The sequence below is a fragment of the Rhagoletis pomonella genome, unplaced genomic scaffold (assembly GCF_013731165.1).
Source record: "Rhagoletis pomonella isolate Grant_MI unplaced genomic scaffold, Rhpom_1.0 Rhpom_scaffold_00002, whole genome shotgun sequence".
In the NCBI taxonomy this organism is placed as follows: domain Eukaryota; kingdom Metazoa; phylum Arthropoda; class Insecta; order Diptera; family Tephritidae; genus Rhagoletis; species Rhagoletis pomonella.
Window position 1 is genome coordinate 68,230,260 of NW_023458556.1, and position 20,264 is coordinate 68,250,523.

Here is a 20,264-nt window from a genome sequence, read left to right on the forward strand (position 1 = left end):
AAAAATTCAGTGCTATATATAATAACAATATGGATACCAAATAAAAGATACAATTCTGTAGAATTGAAAAATATTCCAAATTTTGGTGCATAAGGACGAAAAGGTATTGAAAATATCCTTTTAAATTTTGTCCTTGAGTATCCTTGCAAATTTGAAGTATTTATTATAAGTAAGTTTTGGAACTAATAATATATTTGAAATTTCCAAGTCCTTAAAAGACGCCAGAGAGAAAAATTAAAACCCATTTTTACCTTCTTTTTGGTTGTTTGTGTTTCCGACAGGGTAGGAGTTCAGAACGAAAAATGACACTGAAGATGGCACAACGCCGAAACCCCTTTTTCTCCAAACCAAATTTGATATTTTTACCATATTTGGCACTAAGTTTCGAGGGTAAATTCATTACTTCGAAGGTATATTCATTACTTTGAATTTTTTAGACCACGTAGATAGTTCTATGAAGACGAGATGATAATGTTACTCATACGCCATGCATGTCCGTACCTTCGATTTTAACTTTCCCGTGATAAATGGTAGACCCAATATGAATCCGAAATTTTTGAATTTTTAAAATCGGATTTCACATTCGTAATCAGCGACCTTAAGAACCCCCGACTATAAAGTTTTAGACAAATCTAAGTGATTTTAATATATTTTGGTCGCCATATTGGGTCTGCCATTTTGAATTTCGCAAATCGGACTTCAGATTCATAATCAGCGACCCTAAGTCCCATCGAGTGCCAAGTTTCAAGCGAATACCAGGAAGTTTCAAAAATACGTCCGCCATATTGGATCCGCCATTTTTAAATATGAAAACCGGACTTTAGAATCGTAATTAGCGATCCCAAAAATTATTAAAATGCTTTAAAAACCTTTTACTTAGCGCAGTAATGAAGTCGTTTGAATTTTAGATTCTGCCTCTTTACAATCGAAAGGGTATTAGCTTACTGGTATTTTGACTTACTATATGTTTACTTTAGTTGCTTAGAATTTTGGACAGAGCTCTGGGCCGATTGCTGGGCAAAAATTGCTCGTTTAAAGAATTAGGATTATTTATAAGGCACTTATGTAAATACAAGCATGTGTAATTTATCCATAAATGTTAGTAAAATAAATGGACTTAATTAAAATAGGTCAGAAATTTTTCTAAAATATTTATTGTGAAACTGGCATAAGTCCCTTTACCTTAATGAGAAGTGGTGATTCTTCCATGAATATACGAAATTATTTATACTGAGAAAAATATAGATATCCTAAGATAACAAATACAAGTAAAACTTCTCGAAAGTGAGCATCAATATTTTTAAACGTATTCAGATGCAAACCTTTACATATCTCGATTTAGAAAAAAGGGACTTATAATAATAATAATAATAATAATAATAATAGTAACAGATTGGCGCTTACACACATGTTAGTGTTTGGCCGAGCTTCACCACCGATTGGTGGCGTGCGCCTTGATGTCGTCACACAAAGCGGAGGGACCTACAGTTTTACGCCAACTCCGAACGGCGATTGTATTTTTGTGATGTTCATTGCAGAAATACACTCGGACTTATGCCGCTTTCAAAATAAACGGATCAATTATTGCTCATATATGTATTAAATTACAAACATTAAACAAGAGAATATACGTGCTTTCCCAGTAAAATACCCTAACTGTGAAAACGCTCCAGGCGGATTTGTCTAAACACTCGTGAACATGTATCTAAATCATATCATGTCGTTTGTACTTAGCGCATGTGAATTAATTTCGCAGAGATAAATGGATAAGACTGAAGAAATTCTATGTACATGTGTACATATAAAATTTATAAATATACATATATAGGGCCGGATCATAGCATAGGCCGATGGGGCCCAAGTAAAGTATATTCTTAAAAGACGATATAGAAAACTACACGACAAGGTGCTCATCCACATACAGGTTTATTCTTGGTTTTTTTTTTTTTTTTTAAGCTTTGATTTAACTTAAAATGTGATTGCTCGAAACAGCTTTGTAGGTTGCCTTCTGGCATGATATATCTATTAGAAAATTTAATTCGAGTAACAAACCTCTACAAAGTTCAACTGTGCCTCTGAGGATTACTGTTGATTGTTTAAATTCTTTGCAAGCTTTTTTAGAGCCTGACAGAAATACGATTGAAGCATGCTAAGAAATAGCTAAAAGATTGTGTGCAAATCGCGACAATGAATCTGTTCGTGTCAGATCAGAAAATGAAGGCTTGCAACCCATCGGCTCAAAAATATCAAAAAATTTCGCCCAGGAACAAATCTCGTACGTAATCATAAATTATGTTAATAGATGTACTTATAACAGCGCTCATGACAGAATTTCGTATAACGAGTTTGGTGAATGCATGATTTGGCTTCATGGCTGATTTGCTCAGTATGTAACGTCACGAAATCGATCTTAACGCACGCACACTCGTAAGGAAATATGCTCGGCATATAAAATTCACGTTATCATGAAAAATTAAAAACAAAATAATAAAAGAAATATGTTTTACGTGCAACAATTCTTATGCCGAATTTCTGAAGTATATACATATGTAGCTATCAAACCAATGCAATTGTGATAAAAAATACAAATGTCGATAATTGAAGGAAACGATAACATTAAAGTGCAACCGTTGATTATGCACAGCCGCCGAAAGAACAACTAATACGATGAGGAGTGTCAAGAAGCTGCAGAGAAGAAGTTGAGACCTACAGGGCCATGCTGCGATCGTCCTTATCAGTCAGCGCATTCACGCCTTGGCACCCACGTCACTGTTGATAGTACGAAAACCACACTCTATAAGTCACACTCATCATGCCCGTGCTGAAAACTCACTGCGACGGCCAGTACCGCAGGCGACGGATCGATGAGCTGTAAGAGCTTTATAATGACATGGACATAGTGCAACGAATTAAATTAAAGCGTATCCGCTTGGCCATGTTGTTCGAATGGAAACCGACGCTCTAGCTCTGAGAGTATTTAACTCGGAACCCGCTGGTGATAGCAGGAGAAGAGAAAGGCCCGCACTGCAATGAAAATATCAAGTGGAGAGGGACTTGGGCGACTTGGCATTTCCAACTGATTTCGGTTGGCACAGAAGAGGAGCGACAGACGTGCTTTGTTGAACTCGGCAAAAATCGCTTAGGCGGCTACATCGCCAAATACGAAGAAGAAGAGAAGTTTTGATCATAATTTTGCAATTGAGATGGTTGCCCTGGCTCAAAATTGTAAGGTCCAGCAAATTGAATATTCATTTTTGACAGAGCATTTGTGCAAAGTGGAAGAGGAAACGAGAATAAAAACGATAGCATGTTTGGTTTTAGCTCTGGTCGTTGTTGGCGTTGGAAAACGCAACGCTTAGCGCTCCAATTTAGGGACGGTAGTTAATAAACAGCTTCGAGAATACACGTAGCTGCTTAAAAACTGATATAAAAGTGCAATCGGTGTCTGCATTTTCAAATGAGAAGTGTCGTGAATGTCCGATTACATTACATTGCAGTTATAGAGATGAGCTCTTATATGATCATTATACTTACCCTTACTCTTTATGGAGAGGACACTTATATAGCATATACGAGTACGCGGTATTGCGCGCCAATCGAGGATATACTGTTTGTATTTCTTTGTGCGTACTGTCCCTGCCGAATATTATTATGTACATACATATCGAGTTACATACATTTGGAAGTATGCCAGTTAAAAATAGCATGTCGGTCATAAAAATAAATTATTTTGAGTGTTTGCTGGAACACTTTTGATTGAATAATAAATGTTGCACGCACATTAAGCGAAGCGTAAAATTTACTCTATTACTGTAATATTCATCAGCAGGCAGACAATTATTTTCTTGAACAGCCTAGTAAATTGGGGGTGTAGAGCTCAAAAGCGATGTTACGGGCTTTACGCACGGATGAAAAAATTTACATACATGCATAGGAAATAAACTGACACACTTGCTTTCCTCTACCTATATACATACTTGATACGTTTAATCAACAGTCTGCGCAACCACCATAAAGGTGTCAGCGGCTGCTGATGTATGTAGGTGTTTCCTCAGCTAAACAGTGTTGCCAAAAAAATTTTGTTAAAAATCTTCCTAGTGATGACAAAATCTTAAAAAACCCGTAAAAAGGTTGCTGAAACTGGAGTAAAATCGGTTTTCTTTAGAAATATCTTAATTGATACATTAATGAATTTATAACAAAAAACTTAAATCTTATTTTATTTATTATACAAAACCGTAACGTATTTTATTGAAAAAATAAAAATAAATATACACAATTCATAAATTTATAACAGTTTTACTTGACAAGTTCACAAAACATACCATATTCATAAAACTGAATATTAATATCTACCTGTTCTGCAAGGTAAATTTATGACAAACACGAAAAGTTTTTTGTCACTTACCAGTGCCAATTACCAAACACCACGGTGTAAACAGTGGACACAGTTCAACGTTTCATTTTTTTCCTATCCATATTTGACAATAGATTCCAGCTGGCCTACTTTCGCATTTGCAGCAGTAATTAATGACAAAAACGAAAAATTTTGTTGCAAAATATCAATACCTGTGAAGATTTTTTGTATGTATTTTTTTGTTGTAATTATCTTCTTAAGAAAATTTTTCTGATTATTTATGAAAAATATCTTCATTTTGAGGATATATCTCACTTCTGGCAACACTGCAGCTAAATCGTTTTTGTTTACTTGGTAATCATTTATTGTGCTGAAACTAAATAACACCCCCTAGTTTCCTGTCTGGTAAAGTCGGGGAGAAAAGCAAATCATCAATTACACATTGTATAACTTGTTTTGTTACCGCATCGATAAAACGAATTCGCGTAAGGCACGCAAGGCCTGTGGCTATTGGCACCTCGTGCCGTAGTCTGAGGGGCTACTCTGTAATGCGAAAGAGAAATGCGATGCGATAGGCAAATACATCGTAATGGTCTGATTATGGCAACTTAACGTAACCTACGGCTCTCTCTTAAAAATTCTGTTAAATGGGTGTTGCTTATAATTGAACATCCGAAACTTAACGTATCTTTATGCCACGTCGAAATCTGTTTCATTTTGATTCTCTAAGTTCTAAGTTCCGTTAAGTTAAGTTAAGTTGCCTTAATCAGGCTTTAAGTAATACGCTGTGGCGATTGCCCATCGCATCGCATTTCTCTTTCGCATCGCGTTCCAGAGTATCCGCCCTGAAATAAGTCAATGTGTGTATATTTGCGTACGCAATCAAATTGAAAGTCTAAACATTATTCCTAAATAGAGCTAAATGCGGTAAGAATTCCGTTGCAATACAAAGGCTGCTATGCAATAGTACGTGAATAGATATGTGTTTACACACAAACATTTTTATATTTGCTGTCTGGAAAACACCGTTTTATATATACATTTACAAAAAAAAAAAGGTTTATGCATGTTAAACCAAACTTATATGTATATCCCTACGTTATTCGACACGCTGAATGTGAATCCGACAGAAATCAACAGACCAGAAAAACTCAAAAACACATTTCAGCTATCCTGCAAGTTAACTCTTGATATTGGCGCAGTAAAGCTAAGCGTCAAAAGTTAAAAAAAATGCATTCCTAGCACAGCAACAGCAGTTCTTTAGTGTGTTTTTTACTTTTTTAAATACTGTTTAGTACTACAGTAGAGTTTAATTTTATTTGCCAAAAGAATAAATTTATTTGCAAAAAGAGTTATTTTTTTTGCCAAGAGATTAAATTTATTTGCCAAAAGATACAATTTATTTGTCAAAAGTTTAATTTGTTTGCCCAGAGTTTTATTTTATTTGCCAAAGTTTAACTTAATGTGTCAGTGCTATATATAACTGAATATAACACAGATTTACAAAATAAAAGCTTATGGATATTAAACCAAACTTATATATCCCTATGTTATTCGACACGCTGAATGAGAATCCGAGGTACGTTAGCCTCCATCATGTCAGGTTCTTGGTCAGTTGAAGATCAAGTAGGGAAAAATTTATTGAATAAACCTAGAAATTCATATATATGGGGTTTTGACTCGCCATAATGTCAGGTTCGAGGCCATTTGAGGGTCAAATCAGAGAAAAAATTAATTCAATAAAACTCTTTTTTTTTTTGTTTTTATTGTCGCTGAATCCGAATATGGGGACGCTTGATTCCTCAAGGTCATCTAGAAGTCATGCAAAAGTCATCCCAAGGTCAAATTCAGAGGACCTGTATTGAATTTTCAGGTTTATTCAATGAATTTCTCCCTACTTGACCTTCAACTGACCACGAGCCTGACGTGATGGAGGCTAACGGACGTTGGATTCGCATTCAGCGTGTCGAATAACCTAGAAATATATAGGTTTAGTTTAATAAGCATAAACTTTTTTTTGTAAACCTGTGCAACTCTAGGACAGCTAGCGCTCGTGGTGAAGTAATTGAACCGTATTTTTTAGAAATCGATAAGGGCGGTGCGATACCCATTACCAAAAAATCTACATACACATAATAATATTATCTCTTGTTTAGAGAATCCTCGCGGGCAGTCTCGTACTTTTGGGACGAAAAGGGCAACTGAGCGATGAGCGGAGAGCAATGGATTAAGTTACTCCTTGAGGCTCATTTCCCAGCTAATTCGGCTCAAAAGCTGTGGGTTTCCTGTGAACCCAGCGTACGGGAACTCGACAATTCTCAAAAGCTTCGACTTCATACCGGAAGAAATGGATCGAAATGTTCCAAGACTGGCCTCAAAATGATCCTTCTACACGCACATCGCTCCAAGGGGTGAATGGGAAAATGGCAGTAGAGGCCCAATGAACATAATTTCGGAATAATTCATAGAAATAAGTAAGAACCGTAGTTAAATTTAATACAAATAAAAAAAAATGTGGTTAGTATTTAAAAGGAGTGATTTAACGGGAAAAACAAGAATACTCTTACACACAAACTAGTAAAAAATAAAGAACACTTTAAATGCTTTATAAATTGAAAATTTTAAAGAAAATATCACTTTATAGAAATCTTTAAATTTATAAAATAAGCTCGAAAATAGAAAAATATTTGATTTTCTTAAGTTTTTCAATTCAATGTTTTTCAATGTATACGCTCCAAACACTTTTTTATTTTATTTTATTTCACCTTTCTAATTTGCATTTGCTTCCACTCCGCACGGCCTGAGTTCAATCCCTGGTCATATTTAGAAACATCGCAAAAAATATTGAAAAAGGGTTTTTCTTAACAGCGTTGACCCCTCGGCAGGCAATTGCAAATCTCCGAGTGTATTTCTGCCATGAAAAACAGCTTCTCATAAAAATACAATCCCCGTTCGTAGTCGGGCGGTCGGCCCCTACTTTTAATAATAATAATAATTATTATTATCTATTATAATAGATAATACATGACGATTTGTGGCGTGCGCCTTGATGTTGTCACACAAAGCGGAGGGGCCTAGAGTTTTACGCCGACTCCGAACGGCGATTGTATTTTTATGAGAAGCTGTTTTTTCATGGAAGAAATACAGGAGGTTTGCATTGCCAGCCGAGGGGCGGAGGGAAACAACATTTATTTTTGGTTTTTATTTTTTGATGTTGGGTTGAACCGGGCTTGAACCCAGGCCCTGCGGAGTGGTAGCGCGCACTAGCATAAATAGAAATAAAGCTGCGGCTTTTAATAAATCGGATGCAACCAAGGTCATTAAATCTTTCATTGAACCTGCCGCTACCTGCAGTTCATTCGCATTATTTTCGGAACAAAATTAATTAATTATATCTACCTCAAGAGTTTTCCAACGTTACAGAATTATATAAATATTATATTAAACATTTAAAACATATGAATAATACATCCGACCAGTTGTCCCTAAGAGTTTTTAGAAACATTTTTTAAACAAATTTCAATATCGGATTCCATAAACCACAAAAGATAAATGTCATACTTGTACTACTTATAATAATTTGGATCATGGGGCGAAAATTCTGTCAAACTAAAACGAAAATTACCAAAGCGACATTAAAAACAAAGACATATCGAAAAAAATATATATTTTTCTGGAGGAACAGGCACTAAGTCGAACTGGCTCCACTCTTTTTCTTTAGCTCTATTTCCACCTACAATAAATATTTTTTTTTTTTCAAAACGATACGCCCAGCAAATTTTCTCAAAAAGAATTTAGATATGTTTGTATTTATGTACAAAAAAATTGGACTTAGATTTAGTTAAATATACAGACTAAAATTGGAAATATAAAAAATTGTCCTTCCAAATTCTATAGTAATTTACTAACTATTTCGGCAAATTAGTACAACGTTTTAACGAAACTGTGTGAAAAAATTGAATACCAAAAATATTTCACAAGAAATATCTACGTTTAAGCTGGACTAAAAATATTAGAGATTGTGTAATGGAAACGGATGAAGAGGACGCTGCACAATAAATTTTAATAAATCTACACAATTCAAGCCTATGCATATAAAAGCAACAATTAAAAATAACAACAAAGGATATGTGTATGTGAATTTTTCAAATGACAATTAGTGACGGCCAAAATAGCGCAAGTGACAAAACACCGTTTACGCTTTACTTAAGTAAATGAAAGTACTGAATTATCTATACTCAAAGAAAATTTAGTCATAAAAAACCTTCGCCTGTAAAATTCAGCTTTTATCGTTTACGTTATTTTGGCGATTAAGCCTCGATATGCAAAGACAGAAACACATAACTATTTAATTTTTGATGAAAAAAATATTTAATGAGAAAAAACGAAGTCTTAACAACACAAAATACATATCTGTGTTCGTATGGAAAAATAGATTATGTCGAAAGGTTGGCTTTAGTATAATGCGGCAATCCCTTTATTTTTTAAACGGCAAGGAATTTTTTGATGAGACTTAATAAGAATATTGACTTGCTAGTCGGAACTATTTCTTCCACGTTTATTTGCCAAAAGTTGTTCAACGGCTTAGCGCCAGTGAGTCATTCGCAATCGTATGCTGCGAATGCCGATTTATACTAAAGCCAGCCTTATGAGAGAAACTTACCAAGTCTTGCTCGAACAGGAATTAGCAAACATTAGCAAGCTTCACTGCCAGGTGGCGTACACGATTGCATTTCAAGCATAAACAATTTTTTAAATTATTTCAGGTGGAAAACAAAACAGGGCCTATGCGTATATTTCTTTTTATTCTGACTTTCTTCAAATGTTTGGAATTAATTAAATTAATTCAATAAACAAATATTTACATACTTCCTTCATTAGTAAATCGCAACAAGATTGTTAATTTTTAAATTTAACGAACTTGTTGACTCAAATTAATGTTGACAAAAATGCAACCGTGCGCCACAATTCTGCTTGCAAATTCTTGCTGGCAAAAATTTTCCCAGCACAAATTTGCAACTTCCCCTCCAAATGAAATGTTAAAATTGTGCTCTCTTCTTGCAAGTTTTATGGGTTTTTGGCCAAACGAATACGATTGGTACCAACTTCTACAAGGTTTTGGCATAGCGAACAATGTTAAAATCAGTTGGCAATAGCCCTGTTCGCGTACGCGCTATCCAGTAAATTCAGTACTAATTTTACTGGTTTTTACTGGAAGGCGTTTTCGTACGCAAAAACTTGCAGGAACGCAGCAAAAGAGAGAAAATTGAGAGAGCAAAAATGGCAGTTGGACTTGCAAGTTTTACTGGATAATTTTTTACTAGTAACTATTTGGTAATAAGAAAACCAGTTGATGGCATTATGTTTAATGCAATTCATATTACCAAAAGAATTGTTTGTGGTGCTTTTAGAGTTGCAAATGACAAAAGATACGTATTTAAATCTACATATGTATATATATAAATGTGAATGTCTGTTTGTTTATTACCTTATAACTTTTGAACCGCGATACGGAATCGCACGAAACTTTGCACACTTATTTGCTTTTACCCCGGGAAGATTATAGGCATAGAGAAAAATCGGGAGTACTGGAAAAAAGGCCGTGGAACCTCCCATACTAACTAAAACTGTATGTCATGTTGTATATCTCTTAAAATATTTGTGGTAGAGTACTAGAACTTGGTGTCGAGATAAACGAAATTAATTCCATACACACGGGAAAAAATGGGCGGAATTGAAAAAGGGGGCGTGGCACCTCCAGTAGGCGTGAAATATTTAATTAGCTATAACTTCGGAACCGTCACATGAACTTGAAATTTGGTATGCAGACATTTCTATGGTAGGTGCTTTTAGTAAGGTATATATATAAATGAGTCTGTAAAAGGGGGCGTGGCACATCCCAAAGGCTTGGAATATTTTATCAGCTATAACAACATTTACTATTACTTGCATACATATATAATTTTTTGGAGATATTTTAATGTAAATAAAAACACCTGCTCTGCCAAAAGGTTATTACATTTCATTATAAAACACCCAGGCTATACAACTGTCCTTCCGTATTCTGCTATAGTAGAATTAGAGCAGAAATAAAATATAACATCTTTACATAAATTATTTTTTATATTTGTATAAAGACTTAGGGTGAAACCCACGTGTAAAGGCTAGTATATAATAAGATGGGAAATACTATTTTTCCTAGAAAATTGCGTCGCAAAATAACAAATTAATCAGCGGTTCATAAAACCTGTAACTTCTTGCTGGTTTTGCGTTTTCGTAGTTTCTTGCATACATATGTCTCTCATTGGAAGTAAATATTGGCTTACTCTTCGAAATTTGGTTACTAGCAAGTTACTGGATATTTTTTTGCTGGAGAACTAATGAGTCTGAAAGCGGCAAGAGCGACTCCGTTTACGCTGACGAGTTTAGGGTAAGCTAACTATTAACCAACTTTGATCAAACACAAATGAGATTTTTATTTTTTTTTAATATTTTTTATTATCGATAATCAAAACTCAGCTCTTGGTCAAAATTCTTTTTTCTTTTATTTCTTTCCTTTCTTTCCTTTTTAATAGAACTTTATTAATTTTCGGTACTATTTCACTTTCAACATAATGTGCATTATCATTTGTTCAAACCAAGAACTTTCCACGTTTTATTCTTTTTTTCATTACTGATGTGCAAACAAAACTTCTGCACTCAAAGTGTAAGCCTAAAAAACGAATAAACTAGAAAAAAAACATAAAACAAGAGATAAACATGTACTTCAATACCGTATTAATTTGACACCTGAAATTCGAAGTAAGGAAGCTTTTTGTAGAAGAGTAACTTGTTAAAATGACACCAACAATGAAATTAGAAAAATTTGTATACGATTTAGCTAATAAGCCGAAATATCGAGCACCTTTTTTTAACTTTTGCCTAAGTATTAAGCTATTGCAATTGAAAACAGTGTCAAATTGACACCAAATACGGATGAAGGTTTAAAAGTTGTTTGCTCATCCTGTACAATTTTTAATTTCAGGACATTTCGCATACATGGTGACGATATGTAAATTTATTTCGAATTTCCTGCTTTTGGTTGGCAACGCGTTGAATTGCAGCATACCATTTTTTTTATTTTGTGGATAGGAGCGACGAATTTGTAAATACGATAATTAGGATAGCAGTATAAGTGTTTTTCTTTTAAGTAGGGGGAAGCATCGAAAGCCGTAGTGCGAGACTTTAACCCGCTAAACCTAACCTACTCTCTTACTTCATAGGAGTGATATATTTAGGACAGTTAAGTCCCCTCAGTATAATGGACGGACTGACGCCTAAGATTAACTGTGTGTCGTAATTCAGTCATATTATGCAGTCTTCATTCATTCGAATCGTGTATCTATCGAATGACATGTTAGCGCTCTCAGCCTGTTGGCCATTTGAATACGGTAGCAGAGTGAGCACAGTAAGAGATTTACATTAACTAGTTTAACTAGTGATGCGTAGACAGATTACCAGTCAAGTGGTATGATGCTATTAGCATTTTGAATGGTTAGTGACGACGCATAGTTTGACAACTTACATTTAGAAGGACAAAAGTTGCTATTAACTATAAGAAAATAAAATTCAAACTAGATGAGCTGAAAAGCAAATTGGTGGAATTCTACACCTTTTCAACCCAGTAGTGAGAAAATGTAAATTATACTGAGAATACGTAAATTAATAATGTGAAAACGTAAAAAATAATGAGTAAAAGTAAACTGGTAACGATAAAACATAAAGAAATCGAAAATGGGAAAGCGTAAAATAAGTTTACTTCATAGTTTTTTCACTTTGCAGTTTTTCAATACATAATCTATATATGTATGTGAATACATACATATGTACATATGTAAAAATGCAGTGGAAATATTTGGGAAACACTTCGGGAGATTTGCTAATTGTGTGCGATAACGCTCCTTGCCGCTCAAGTATCGAGACTGCGATAGTCCAGGGCATGAATCACGTATGACGCCAATCGTCTGGACGATATCGTGCTGAGATTTTCTTGTTTCATGAAAACCAAAAATTGTTCGATCGTTTGTGCGATATCGTCCACTCAATTCCAGTTTTGCTTTACGTAACAGTAACAGTAGCGCGTAACAGCAAAATAAATGCATGAATCAGTGTTTTGACGACATCGTTTTGTCAGTATCGTTTGAACGACAATCGTTTCAAAGTTACGTGATTCATGCCCAGCATTCTGATGGTATGTCGGCCGTTTTATGTATGGGTCCGTATTCATTTAAAATCTACATGAAGAAGGCTCTCCGTATATCTGTTACATGTGACGCATGATTGAGAGAAAACGTTTGACGACGGCAAGCCAACAGCTTTGTAGCACACAACATTTCACGCAGGTGTACTTGCGCTGCAACACAAGAGAGGGGGTGAATAAAGGCAAACTAGGAATACTTGTCATTATTTATTTACGTATTCTGATTTTAAATTTACAGTTTCTCATTATAAGTTTGCGTCTTCTCATAATCAGTTTAGGTTTTCTCTTTCTAATTTACGTTTTCTCAATACACAATAACGTATTCTCCCACAAGATTGTAACGATGATGAAGATTGCACAGGATTTAATAAAACTTTTCAATTGCTCGACTGCCTAGAGCTTGAAAATGAAGAGATTAATTAGCTTTGTCTCTTTTGACAAGAGTAATCTAATTGCTGATGACTAAAACTGTTTTGGAAGTAATGAAAGCTTTTTTTTGTTTTTTTTTTTAAGTTTTTGAGTTTCTTCTTCCTCCAACTATTTAAATTATTATTAAAAAAATAAAGTAAAAAAAAATGTAGAAATACAAAAATAAATATCTAAATATAAATAAAAAAATGGATGTTTTATTCTTGTAACCTCCTCGCGGCTGGCCTTGGATACTGCAATTGTAGCAATTTCCAGGCTATTAACAGGTTAAATTGTGAATGAATTCCTAATCTAAATATGTATTTATCAATTTAATCAAATTAGAATAATTTTTTAAAACTTTGGCATAAATGCATTCACTTAAATTTTCTCAATTGAATTCTTATTTTTATTTCTTTAAATATTATAAATTAAATAATAAAAATGAATGCCTTAGTTGATAGATTGGCATGTTAGTGTTAACCACCGTTTAACACCCATATTGTGATATTAAATAAGCATTTATTTTTTTTAATAAATGTAATTGTATTATGTTAGAAAGATGGCAACCCCACTGCAAAATATTTTTTAATTCCTTATAAGGGTTTTTGTTTTACTATAGAAATTCAAGTATGCTGTGGAGTTTTTGAATAATTAGAAATTTTCATATATCTGGCAACGCTGTTTTTTTAATTTTTTTCTCCAGAAACTTTCTACGAATATACCAAGGAGAATGGGAGAAAGCAGAGCAAATCCGTTGAATTGTTAATACGTTTAAAGCTGTTTAAACTAAAAAAAAATCCAAAATACGTTTCTTCTCGTATTTTTTATAATTTTCGGACACCTGGTAATTTTGAATAAACCACGGATTTTAACACTTTCGATAATAAGGTGTACCATGGAAATACTTTTTTTCTGTAATTTTCTGACGTTCAAATCAGTCCTGGACGGCGCCTGCCCGGCGGGCATATTCGCGTATACATACACGCTTTGCTTTAGAAGGCAGCGAAAGCTTCATTCAACCGTACGACTTGTTCGCACGCACACAGTGAGATCAATTGCACGCACACTACAAAAATTCTCTGTCGAAGCTGCCCACCTCTGGTTTAAATAGTCAACTAACAAATTTGGCCACTTTTTCAGTCTTCTGCCCCACTAATGGTCTGATTATGCATACTTCGCATAACTTCGCACAACTTCGCATAAACTTCAAACTGTAATTTCGTATGTACTTTGTATGTATTTTGTATGTATTCCATTACCCAGAAATTAGCAGAACTTTTAAAAACTTAGCGATCTGTTGAATTTAGATTTTGCTTCACATTTTCTTAAGTTACACTTTTAGTGCACTGGTACAAATGGTTGTGCGAAGTTATGCGAAGTATGCATAATCAGACCCTAATGGAAGCTCTGAACATACAAACATAGCAAATTAGTGAGTAAACATTGTGTATCTGCATTTCTGTAGGCATATCGGCAATTAAATATATACGAGCATTTGGTTAACCAACAAAGTGTAAGATTTATTCGTGTGCGGCGTTTACAGTAAACAATGTGTATATGTATGCATTTGGAAAGGGAAATTACCGTGTAGTCAAATGAACTAGTTGTAAACTTCCTTACAACTAGTATGAACCGCATGCTCAACTAGTCAGCCAACTATCTTTTTCTATACAATCAGCTGGTATTTTTAACATGGGGATATCCTACGAGATGGCAACTGTCAGATTTCGGTCAGAAATATACCAGTATCATACTAGTTCAAAATAGACAGAAAATACTAGTCCAATTGTGGATCAAAACCACCTTTTTGGGAGTCAAAAAATAAAATGAATTCATGAATATACAATAAAGAACTATTGATTTTGATTTTTTTGATACACTTTAATACATTACACATTTTTATTTAGCAGCCTTAGATTTCCCAATAATTAGCATTACATTTTTTGAGTATTAATTAAAAGCAAAAATAAATACATAAATATTACAAATTTTCAAACATAAATTTAAATGAATTTTTCATTAAATGTTATTAAAAGTAAAAGGTTTCAGGTACAATAAATTTTATGATTTTATCTTTTTTAATAATATTGAATATGCAAAAGAAAACATTTTATTTAAAAATAAAATGAGTATTTTAGTTCATTTTCGAGTGAGCTAAAATAAAAATAAAAGCTTTCATTAAAATAAGTTAAATCAATAACTTTGGACATTTCAGTCTATTATTTTTAAAAATTTATAAAAATAATAATTTATGTTTAAAATTGAAGATTTAGATAAGAATAAAATATATAAATAATTCAAGCAGTTATTAAATACTCTTCTTTTTGGCTATAGTTTGGCTTAATAGAAATTAATCAAATAATTACATTTATCGTGTAATTAAAAAAGTCAAAAATAATTGAAAATTATCAAAAATAACAAAATAATGACGTAATTAAAATTAATGAACTAATTAAAATTCTTTAAGTAATTAATTATTAATCAGGTGGTAATATCGGTATTTAATCATTAAACGGTTATCCAAAACAAAAACATGCTTTAATTAAAAATCATTATGAATATTAATCATTATTTAACAGGTCTGGTATAATTGAATATGTACTCGATATAATGGTTCATTATGTACCCAAATAAAAGTTATTAAATTTGTACTTTATTAAGTTATTAAATTTGTACTTTATAAGTCTGGTCATTTTCGAACTAGTTCGGTTTCTGTCAGGAAATTCTAGTTATAAACTGGTATTTTTCCTGACTACACTGAGAAAAAGGATTAGTTTCGACAACTAAAGATATTTAGTTCCCGAATTTTGACAATATTTGGGAACTGTTACCAAGGATTGGGAACTATTACCATCGATTGGTTATTATAACTAAATATATTAAAGCTTCTAATATTCATCTAGGTTGTAACAAATCGTTAATTTAGTTGAAGGGTTTGGTTAATACTAATAAATATTTCTTTGAAGCATATTTCTACAAATTCCATTCAACTTAACGTATGGTTCATAAAAGGATGTTATTAAGCTCTGCTAATGCAGATAAGCTTTCTTTCAACACGTGGTTTAGTCATAGTTACCAAATCTTAGTTGAGGCAACCACGATTTGGTTTGAGAGTGGAACATATTCATGCTTGTGAGCCACCCCTAAAGAATGCTGAGCGCTCTCTGAGCACATACGAAGAGCGCCAGCTGAGCAATGCACACAGTCCCACTTATTGAATCGTTTGAAAGCGCTAGTATGCCGACCATTGCATTGTGCGTGGAAATCATTGCTCCGCTACCGCTGTTCGTATATGGGTGAAACACGCATGTGGTCCCAGAGCGCTCAGTAAGCTATGGCATGTCGATCGCTGCGCCATGTGTGCTATGACATGCCCATACTTGTTTGTCACAGTTTCAGTTTTGCTATCATCGCGGGTTGTTTCGGTGCGCGCACAGTTTAAAGTTTAATTAAAAATATAAAGTTTTATGCCAACCGGGGTTTTTCAGTGGATATATAATTCATGTGAATTATAATTTGAAAGTGTCTATTTAGCTAAGGAAAAAGCAAAGCAGTATACTTCCAGCAGATATTGACCTGGGTTTTCGCACGACTGTTCCTGTTTCATCGTTGTTTTTTAGGAAATTCTTACCACCATATACATATGTATTATTTACTTTAGTAACTAACTTATGTAAATATGTACGTATTTTTATGCTTAATATATGCAAATAAAAGAAGAAAGTAAACACAACAAACATCGAGTAAATTTTTATTTGTGTCAAACTGAAACTTTTTTCCCAATAATAAACGGTTAGCTGATTCAAGTCTACGGCAAGTTCACAAGATTAATTGAAAACTTGTATCAACCAAAGCATTGTTTATATTTGCTCAACAATGATTTTATTCAACTAACAATATTGTCCAATCAAGGTAGTCGTTTTGTAATTATTAACAAATATACATTTGTCCCAACTAGAAGTCTTAAGTAAATTGCAGACTTTCGTGAACTATATATTTATTTCGCCATATCCAACTATGCCACTTGATCACTATAACCAAAACTTGGTTATTATAACTAAACCTTTTTCTGGGTGTAGTTTGGGATTTCACTGCAGGGTAGTTAACTATTTAAAAATTAAGTGCGACAAAACAAGGAACACTGGGTCTTGAAAGCTCTGTTTTATATAGAAAAAATTTACTTAAAGCTATGTGCTCAAAATATCAAATATTTTATGCACATTACATTGCATTAACGAAGGATGACATTCTGCCAAAATGGGCAAAAATTATTTATTTTGTTAGTTTTAGTCTTAAAACTACCACGCCCATTTCTAGGGGTTTGTCGTCTTAAGTACAAATTTCCCGAATAAAAATGTTTACTGTATGGGCATTCTAACGAAATCTGCAATAAAATTTTAATTTTTTGTAAAAACACGTTTTTTGACAATTTGCAACGTATTTTCTATAAAACATATTCAAAATTTATTACTCGTATTAGTTTGTTAACAGCATTAAAAAAGCTTAAGTGTTATTATAAAAATTAATAATTTTACATTGTTTTATGCTTCACTTTATTTGTAGCTGCTTCTGTGGCTGTCTCCTCATGGACTTTGGTGGCGATATCCTGCGAGCGCTACTACGCCATATGCCATCCGCTCAGTTCCCGCCAATGGCAGACAATAAATCATGCCTATCGAATCATCGGCTTCATTTGGTTTGGCAGTATTGTGTGTATGACTCCGATAGCAATATTTAGTCAGTTGATGCCTACCAGCCGTCAGGGTAAGTATGCATATATTTATATGTAGACATCTGGCGTTTAGTCTAACTAGATTATAATTATGCATTAAAAGTGTCAGAAAATAAAAGCAAATAATTTGCTAAGAATTGTTAGTGCGTAAGTGCCCTGTTTTGGAGCACGGTGGCGTATGAGAAACATTTTACGTTGATTTTTCGAGATATTTATAACTCCTTCACTTAAGCATATAAGGACATGCAATTTTGCACTCCTTTCATTTATGATCAACAGAGAGCTCACAGTGAAAATCATCAAAATCGGGAAACAATACGTTAAAGCCCCCATACAACTGGTTGTGCAGACCGAAGCTTTTGTGACATAACTCGTACATTGATGGTGATTTCGGTTCTTCCAAAAAAATGTTGCCCTTTCCCGGTGCAAAATGTGTTTGATGTTACAAATAACCCTTCAAAAGGGCATGTTTTTTCTTTCTTGTTCTTGTCTAGCTCACGCATTTCATAATATAGTCGTTTTAAACAACCAACTGATTTTCAGGGCAACCATCTCCCCTGACAAAGATCTCCCCTGACAAAGCTTCAAAGGGCAGAGAATGTGCCTTTTTTTGCCATACAAGAGTGAAGTTTAGAGAAACGAACACAAAATTCTTTGCCTTTAATTTAGAATCGAACACGAAAAGAGAAAGTGGCAATCAAAAGGCGACATTTTTGGTAGGAACGAAATCACCATTAGACAGTCACTATCATTATATTTTATAAGATATTTAATAATCAATCATACAGGTTTCTGCAAACATATGCCGATCGGTCCTCTATTACTTATTTATAACACCCTTACAACTGATTGTTATTAACTTTTTTGCGATTTTTTTTTATAAAACAAAGGTATTTTTTCTTTTTAAGTGTTTTCTCGAATTTTATATACAAAGTAAACAAATACGCATGTCAGAAGAAATAAGGTTGGATTTCATTTACAACGAGATCAATTTTTTAAAAATCAGTTAGTAATTTTTTTTTGTAAAATATTTTTTTATAAAACAAAGGTACTTTTTCTGTTTAAATGTTTTTCTCAAATTTTTATATGCGAAGTATACAAATATGCATATCAGAAGAAAGGGGGTTTAATCATGTTTACAGCGATTTTTAAAAATCCATTAAACATGGAAAGAAAAACAATTTTCCATCGATAACTTAAATTTGTGACACACAATGGCTAGAGGCGTCGCCTGAGTGCATTCTTTCGTATATTTATGTATGTGCCAGTTTTATCGTTATATATTTTTTTTCTACTCGTTTATTCCATGGGGTCTTCATGCTTTATTTAAATTTAAAAAATTAAATTACTATACCGTTTTAAAAATCTGAAAATTCACTGCGGGAAATTTTTGTATTCTCCTTTTGTCTTCGCCTTCTCGTTTTTGCCTTTATAAGTTTTGAAAAAAGGTTTTGAACGAACCATTATATCACATTCCTCGGCAAGTTTTGAAAGAATATTATCGATACTAAATTTTATTAAAACAAAATGTCGAAATCAGCTTCATATAGAAACAGTGTCATCGTTAATTAAGAAAGAGATGTTCTAAAAATATCATAACTTTACGACACTCACATATTGACTAAATTTGACTATTTAATTTATTATGTTTTAATTTGAATCATTTGTGTATAAAAATATAGTTTATTCCTTAACAAACACTAAATGAAAATAGGTTTAATCTCTGAACAACATTAACAAAAAATCGACAAACTTTCCTAAAAATTTCGAACTTTCTGTTTCAATTTTATCTCTTAATATTTTGCAGTTTTTTAGCTCATTCAATTTTAGTCTAATAAAGTGCAAATTTAAAGTAGCTGTGATTTACAGTTGATGTATGGCATATTTTTGACGGTGTCGGTAATTTTCTTCCATATTATCTAAGTATGTTCGACGATTTTTTTAATGAAGAAAATGAGCAACGCCTTCATAAAAAAAAGTCGCAGCTATGTATTTTAAACTTGCGCTTCGTGCGCCGCCCCGCGCCACCCCGCGCCACGTTCGACGTCGCGCTCGCGTCCCACGCCCCTCCCCTTTTTTCGCAATTATATACTGGTGGCATTATAACCGTTTAGAAAAAGGAAAAATGATAAAATAACACTAGTTCACTTCTGAAACTGCTTTTTACAGGTCTATTCTGCACGTTACCGAAGATTTTGTAACCGGAAAATTGTATTACCAAAAAATGTTACCAGCTCTTGGTACCGCGATTCTAGCTACGTTGGTAATGCAGTTAAATCATCCCGCAATTCAGCTATGACGAATTGTGCAAATTCTGGCATTGCATATTTCACGGGGCAATACTTTGTTACAAGCTTATGAGATAGTAATAAAATTTACCGGTTACAAGAGTACACAGAATGCGAACAGGGTTTAAAAATTGACAGGAACTTTATTTACCGGTTACAAACTTTTTATTACCAGCGCAGAATAGGCCTATTAATGTCCAAGTAATGGGAATTATTGTGTATGGTGTTATTGCATGC

The 20,264-nt window shown here is 33.6% G+C and overlaps 1 protein-coding gene across 1 annotated transcript in view; it reads left to right on the top strand.

Annotated features, from left to right (window-relative positions):
- Positions 1–20,264, top strand: part of LOC118754504 (cholecystokinin receptor type A-like) — a 136,153-nt gene that overhangs the window by 92,743 nt on the left and 23,146 nt on the right. Inside the window, exon 2 of the mRNA XM_036489383.1 lies at positions 17,571–17,771. Within this exon, the coding sequence (XP_036345276.1) occupies positions 17,571–17,771 (201 nt within the window). The remainder of the gene's footprint in view (positions 1–17,570; positions 17,772–20,264) is intronic.